Genomic DNA, 7,428 nt, shown 5'->3' with positions numbered 1-7,428 from the left:
CTATCAGTTTTCAGAATTGGTAACATGTATTCATTTCTTACATCCCATATATAGAAGACTTACTACAGCGATTTCAATATGAGATGATGAACAATGAGTTTCTATACAATGTCCCAAAAATATGAATACTCATCCAATTTGTCCTTGAGTGCACGTTTTACACTATCTGCTTATATTGATTTTAAAGGAAGGGTCTAACCAAATGCCAAGTTAATGAAATAATAATCCCAGTGCAAAAAATAAAGAATAAGATGAAAACTAAGTCACCCTTTCTTACTCTGGATATGATACATTTGGTTGAACCCATTCCTTATTGACCAATTAGTTTAAATTCTAAAACACTTCCCCAATACATTGATATTTTGATCTAATGTCTTATTTATTGCAGTTACAATGTTACCGATTTTGGTGTTTGATTTCTTGAATTTTTTTGCCACATATGCACATGTAAAATACTCCACCAAATTGAAAAGGCCAGTATGTTTACACAAAGGAATTTACAGCACAGTCGCTATATTGTACCTGGAGGTCGCTGCAGTATAGTACCACGGTGTTGGTTTAATACTGTTGGCATTATTACTATGTAAACTTGATTAACACTGTTATGATATACTTTCCCCAACAGTCATGTACAGTGGGGAGAACAAGTATTTGATACACTGCCGATTTTGCAGGTTTTCCTACTTACAAAGCATGTAGAGGTCTGTAATTTTTATCATAGGTACACGTCAACTGTGAGAGACGGAATCTAAAACAAAAATCCAGAAAATCCCATCATATGATTTTTAAGTAATTAATTTGCATTTTATTGCATGACATAAGTATTTGATACATCAGAAAAGCAGAACTTAATATTTGGTACAGAAACCTTTGTTTGCAATTACAGATATCATATGTTTCCTGTAGGTCTTGACCAGGTTTGCACACACTGCAGCAGGGATTTTGGCCCACTCCTCTATACAGACCTTCTCCAGATCCTTCAGGTTTCGGGGCTGTCTCTGGGCAATATGGATTTTCAGCTCCCTCCAAAGATTTTCTATTGGGTTCAGGTCTGGAGACTGGCTAGGCCACTCCAGGACCTTGAGATGCTTCTTACGGAGCCACTCCTTAGTTGCCCTGGCTGTGTGTTTCGGGTCGTTGTCATGCAGGAAGACCCAGCCACGACCCATCTTCAATGTTCTTACTGAGGGAAGGAGGTTGTTGGCCAAGATCTCGCGATACATGGCCCCATCCATCCTCCCCTCAATACAGTGCAGTCGTCCTGTCCCCTTTGCAGAAAAGCATCCCCAAAGAATGATGTTTCCACCTCCATGCTTCACAGTTGGGATGGTGTTCTTGGGGTTGTACTCATCCTTCTTCTTCCTCCAAACACGGGGAGTGGAGTTTAGACCAAAAAGCTCAATTTTTGTCTCATCAGACCACATGACCTTCTCCCATTCCTCCTCTGGATCATCCAGATGGTCATTGGCAAACTTTAGACGGGCCTGGACATGCGCTGGCTTGAGCAGGGGGACCTTGCGTGCGCTGCAGGATTTTAATCCATGACGGCGTAGTGTGTTACTAATGGTTTTCTTTGAGACTGTGGTCCCAGCTCTCTTCAGGTCATTGACCAGGTCCTGCCGTGTAGTTCTGGGCTGATCCCTCACCTTCCTCATGATCATTGATGCCCCACGAGGTGAGAACTTGCATGGAGCCCCAGACCGAGGGTGATTGACCGTCATCTTGAACTTCTTCCATTTTCTAATAATTGCGCCAACAGTTGTTGCCTTCTCACCAAGGTGCTTGCCTATTGTCCTGTAGCCCATCCCAGCCTATCCCTGATGTCCTTACACAGCTCTCTGGTCTTGGCCATTGTGGAGAGGTTGGAGTCTGTTTGATTGAGTGTGTGGACAGGTGTCTTTTATACAGGTAACGAGTTCAAACAGGTGCAGTTAATACAGGTAATGAGTGGAGAACAGGAGGGCTTCTTAAAGAAAAACTAACAGGTCTGTGAGAGCCAGAATTCTTACTGGTTGGTAGGTGATCAAATACTTATGTCATGCAATAAAATGCAAATTAATTACTTAAAAATCATACAATGTGATTTTCTGGATTTTTGTTTTACATTCCGTCTCTCACAGTTGAAGTGTACCTATGATAAACATTACAGACCTCTACATGCTTTGTAAGTAGGAAAACCTGCAAAATCGGCAGTGTATCAAATACTTGTTCTCCCCACTGTAGCTGCAGACATGTTATGTACCTCCAACAGAACATACTGTAAAATGTATTCCTTTGATTTTCAAGTTTCAACCCAAGCTTTTGTTTGGCAATACTTTTGATATCAGCTGGCTTTTAGAACACGATAAAGGTAGATTAAATCTTGACAATAAAATATATATTTTTTTAGTACAAAAACAAAAGATCTCTTAAAAGGTAGATTGTTTTGTTACATGACAAAATTGATAGTTACTGATTGATTAGAATTACATAACATCAATACTGACACTATCCTGATCTAAGAACAGTACTCAGCAGTAAGGTATCGACTACACACAAATACATATTACACTTAACATCGGCTACTTTTACTACAATATTTTTTTTTTTACCCCGCCTACCCCAAATAAACACACAAACACCAGTTCCGGGTTTTTTTTTTTACATGACTGTACAAGTATCTCATAGAGGAAGAGCTCTGTGGACAGCAGAGACCAAAGGGTTCCAATAGCGTGGTGGTTATCCTTAACTTTCTAGCTACTGTAGCTAATAAAGAAGAGGACTACAAGTCAACAGTTTAACAGTAACAGGAGGAAGAAGAAATAAAAGTCCTAGAGGACTCCCTGGAAGTATCCAGAGGCAACCTGACCTGAGCCGGCATGTCTAGAATAATCATACATCATTTCATTATGTTATCAAATCCTGTCATCAGGGCCATTATATACTAACCCACCTTAGCTCAACCATTTACATCTGCTGTAAACTCCTTATTACCTAAATGTAATGTATTCATAGTGTATAGAACACATCAGTTAAAACCATCATCATTATTAATATCCTGTGCTATTGCCATTCCAGGACCACTACTACTCTGCTTTAGAACAGTTTGATTAGTGTGGCCGTACTGTTCTTCTGTTAGCATTATAGGAGAACACACTAGTCTGTTTTCATCTGAAGTAAAGCTTGAGTCTGTTGGGCTGCATCTAACCTACTGGTGTGCTTTTTGTTTTAGTTCAAATAACCAACGAATTTGGGTACGTCCCAAACGGCACCCTATTCCCTTTATAGTGCACTACTTTTGACCAGAGCCCTAGTGCCCTACATAGGCAATAAGAGGCCAATTGGAACCAAATAACCAAAGACTTTAACCACTAAGTAACTACCTACTCCCCTGAGTGTCTGGATAGCTAACTGTCATGACACTTTTAACACAGAGAAACTGAAGTAAAATGGAAGGAGAACAACTCATAGTCATATATACGACAGCAGAAACTGGATTTATGCAGTCAGACAAAGATGTTGAATATTATATACAGTGACGTACTGGTTAAAGAAGAAATAACAAATCTGAAGTTTCACCAAGATGCGATGCGCTAGCACTTTAGCAGTTGCATTGCCAGACTACCTCTCTCCATCAGTGCAGGCCAGGCAAGGACCCAGTGGATTCACAATGTTACCACAGACAGGTCTTTGCCTCACTGCAACACAGATGCAATGTAACAGAGTGGAGACGAATGCATTGAATTGGTTGGAGAGATGGGACTTCTTGACAATTGCCAATTCCAGCAATCTGTGCGAGCACTACTCCCACCCTAAACCCAACCCCACAGCATCCTGTCACAAAGTGACAAATACATCTCTCTCCCACTCCAACCCACTAAAATAAATCAATTACCAATAAAAATCAAGTAATGGATAAGGAATGGTAAACATTACTGTTATTTCTTAAGATACTGTAGCTTCTTTACAAAATAAACATGTTTTCCTTATAATTATTTACTATGTTACTTTACAATAATGAAAGATAAAATAAGATAATTCTATTGACAGAATGATACTATACAACTACATATAAACTACATAATTCAGTAACTGTTTTTTTTTTTTAATTCTTGTGGAGACAAGCTCCATCTCCAGGCCAACCAATGGCCTCTCTCCTTCCTGTTTCCACATCCAATCACACCACTACTTGGCTCAGAGCTTTAAAACGCCTGTAAATACACTTATTTTCCTCTGCAAAGACACCTGCTGATGCAAGTCTCTCAGTTTTGAAAAAGTTAACAAAGACACATACTCCAGCTATGCCACTGAGATATTAAAGTTCATGCATGTTTAACATGTTTTTGGTAACATGCCTTGTTGGAGCAAATCCTACTTGTGAGTAACAGAGGCTATGACGCAACACCACGTGTCCTCCCTCCTCGTTATGCTACATATGTAGGATCTTAATTTGATCACCCTGTTGCTGCATGATTATTTTCCTGCTGTTAGAAACTGGTCAAATTAAGATCCTACATCTGTAGCTGCTTCTGTCGTCAATTAAACGTTCCCTTCACAAGTGAGATGCCACATCGTGAGATGCATTTCCCACGGAAATACCTGGAAGACTAAAAGAGAGATGGCACTTTATTGTACTTAGTTGCATCCATCCACCCATTTGTTTTTGTGTATGAACATGTTATGGTTGTCTTTTTCTTAGCTCCCTCTCTTATGTAAAGCCTACCATAATCAAAGAAAATGTACTCAGGTATTGAACGTGTTCAGTAAGTAGTAAATCGTTTTGGGACCCTGAGAATGGGCATCAGGAAATCATGGGCTTCAGTCAGGGTGGCTGTTCAGAAAGCTGGAGACCAACATTCTCTGTGTGTGTGGGGAGTTGGTGCTGTAATGTATGTTAATTGTTTGCCAACATTGTAAGTACAATGGCTTTACTGTGTAGTTAAAATGAAATATTTAGGAGTAGCTAAATAGCCATTGGCTTACTCCAGTATGAGTTGTTCTGGGTAACCCTAAAGCAGCATACGTAACAGTCTGAGTAGTGGAGACTATAGTGTATTAGAGGGTACTGAGAGCCAAAAGCTATACGGTAGATACAACAACAGAAGGGAATGATCAATCCCTAGAGTGGTGCCATGTGTCTACACTGATCCAAAGAACATTTGGTCTCCAGCTTTAAAACCGCCAGCACTGTCGCTAGAAAAGTTGCCAATTCCGAGTGGATTTCTTTACAGATGAAGGAGAAAAATGTTGTCCCTCCCCTATTGTGCTACACAGTGTGTATTTCTACTTCAACTCCTGCATAATATGAAGAAGAGAACAAATCAAATGTTTATAAGAAACTGCATTATGAAATGATGTTGAAACAAGAAGTACAATTCTTTTGGATGACGACCAATTTCTCTAGAGGTTAGAAATAATAAGCCCTTACAATATGTAAAGGTCTCCAGCGAGCGGGTTCTCCCCCACGGTGCGGTGAGAAAGGGTGAGGGGTGGTTGGGTGGGGGCTGGCGCTGGCCCAGGGGGGGGCCTCTATGCGCTGGGGGTAGTGTTGTGTGCTGTGGAGCCGTTGCTGCCCTGGATGGTGAGGCTGATCTCATCCCTCTTCTCATCCTCCTTCTCCTTCAGCTCCTCTTTCAGGGGACGCACCTCCACCTCTCCCTCTGAGACTGGGGCGGCGTAGTGGCCTATCCGGTGCTCACTCAGGGCCGGGCCCCACTTGATGTCCGCCTTGCACGAATTCTTCAACCGCTGTAAGGGGTAAAGGGTCAGAGGTCAATGCGATGGGAGGGACACAGGTTTATTATTTATTGCTAATTAGAGGCAGGTAAAGAAGTTGAGAAAGTGATGTAATGCAAGTTATGGAATAACATGACACCAATCGGGTTCTCATTTACGATCCTTCATTTCTTTCAGTTCAAAGACCTTAAATGTGTCATTTAACAGAAAAAACGGGAAAAAAAACTACTAGTGCGAACAACGTCTGCTTCCAACACTAAAGACAGACAGAGCTCTAAACAGAGATCCTGTGGATTTTACCTCTAAAAATGTGGTTCCCTCAGACTTGGAGATCTTGTAGAGAGCGTAGATGGGTATACATGTGACTGAGGACATGGCCATAAGGAAGCCAATGGCTAAGGACCAGCCAGGGTACACGTAGTCGTTGTAGGTGATGGGCTTGTACTGGATCACTGTGAAGATCAGGATGAACTGCAAATGCAAAGAGAGAAGAGGGATCATCAGGGTCAAGTCATTTCTTTTAACAGAATATACCCTATTTCAATCCTCATCCAGTACATATCTTAAGTGATCACTTGTGTGTGTCCTAGGTCATTCTGGTATTCTGGCAGGTGTTTTGCATGACAGTTTTGTTGAGCAATACGGATTAGCGAGGATTAGACAAGTGTAATGGAATGCAGAGCAGGTCAAGCCTCTAAAACATGTCAACAAGGAGGCACTGGGTGGTAGCTACTGGGGAGGAGGCTGATGAAATTCTCTTACAGATATGATGATGGGCGACACGAATCTCCAGCAGACCCGGAAGAAGATGGGAGGGGGGAAACCCAGCATCATCTCAACATCCTTGAAGTATTTCTTGTGTCCTGAACACAAACAGTACAGCATGTTGTCAGTCATTCCGTTCCAGTCAGTTTGATTCACTTTCACCAATAGCCTTGGAGAGCATTGTGGACGATAGGCATTTATAATCGAGGAAAGACAGTTGGACTCACCATAGACGTACATGATGCAGATGCACATGATGCAGGAGATGATAACCAGAGAGAAACTAGCAGCGTAGTTATCCATGAGCAGTAGCCAGTAGATCCCAGCCTAAATACATGAGAGCACAGGTGGAGAACACAACATCAGTATACATCCTGAACATTTGTGCCTGGATAATTAAGTGTGTGTTTATGTGTGTGTGTGCATGCATGTGTATGTTTGTGTGTATGGTTGTTGGTGTGTGTGTAAACATCTCCTGTCCATTACCTGTGTGGTGAGCGGCACCCCCAGCAGGAAGCCCACTATAGCCACTCCTCCTGTGACCACCGTCTTGTTCCTAATGATCCAGTCAGTACCGATCTCATCCACGATGGCCGTCACCAGGGTCTCCAGCAGGCAGAACTGCACACAGGGACACATTGACAGGTCAACACTCAGCATTGACTTCTCTCAAAAACCCACTTTCTCCAACATAATTTTTTTTTCTCCAAAATCAACGTGTCAAGTTGAGCCCCACTGACTATTGGGGAAGACAGCACTACTGTCTGCCCCACGGCCGTTGTTATTGTTTTTGTTTTGTTGACGAAGCGGAGGTGAGGAGCGTCGCACATCGTGGTAAAAAAATTTGCAGTACATTTTCTGCTGTTCTATCGCGCGTGCAATAATGTCAGAGGGAAAAAACAGTGTTCATTGTTTGCAGTAACTTCTTTGTTGTTGTAATATCGCAAA

The 7,428-nt window shown here is 41.8% G+C and overlaps 1 protein-coding gene across 4 annotated transcripts in view; it reads right to left on the bottom strand.

Annotated features, from left to right (window-relative positions):
- Positions 1–3,450: 3,450 nt before the first annotated feature.
- The window catches only part of LOC121580923 (sodium- and chloride-dependent glycine transporter 1-like), a 95,099-nt gene continuing 91,121 nt past the window's right edge, over positions 3,451–7,428 (bottom strand). For all 4 annotated transcript variants that reach the window (XM_045224811.1, XM_045224810.1, XM_041896121.2 and 1 more), the window contains 5 exons: positions 6,967–7,101; positions 6,708–6,807; positions 6,478–6,578; positions 6,016–6,186; positions 3,451–5,727 (listed from right to left, as the gene is read on the bottom strand). In XM_045224811.1, coding sequence (XP_045080746.1) covers positions 5,509–5,727; positions 6,016–6,186; positions 6,478–6,578; positions 6,708–6,807; positions 6,967–7,101 — 726 coding nt within the window. In that variant the 3' untranslated portion in view covers positions 3,451–5,508. The remainder of the gene's footprint in view (positions 5,728–6,015; positions 6,187–6,477; positions 6,579–6,707; positions 6,808–6,966; positions 7,102–7,428) is intronic.

The sequence above is a fragment of the Coregonus clupeaformis genome, chromosome 14, assembly GCF_020615455.1.
Source record: "Coregonus clupeaformis isolate EN_2021a chromosome 14, ASM2061545v1, whole genome shotgun sequence".
Classification (NCBI taxonomy): Eukaryota; Metazoa; Chordata; class Actinopteri; order Salmoniformes; family Salmonidae; genus Coregonus; species Coregonus clupeaformis.
This window is presented reverse-complemented; position numbering and strand designations above follow the sequence as displayed.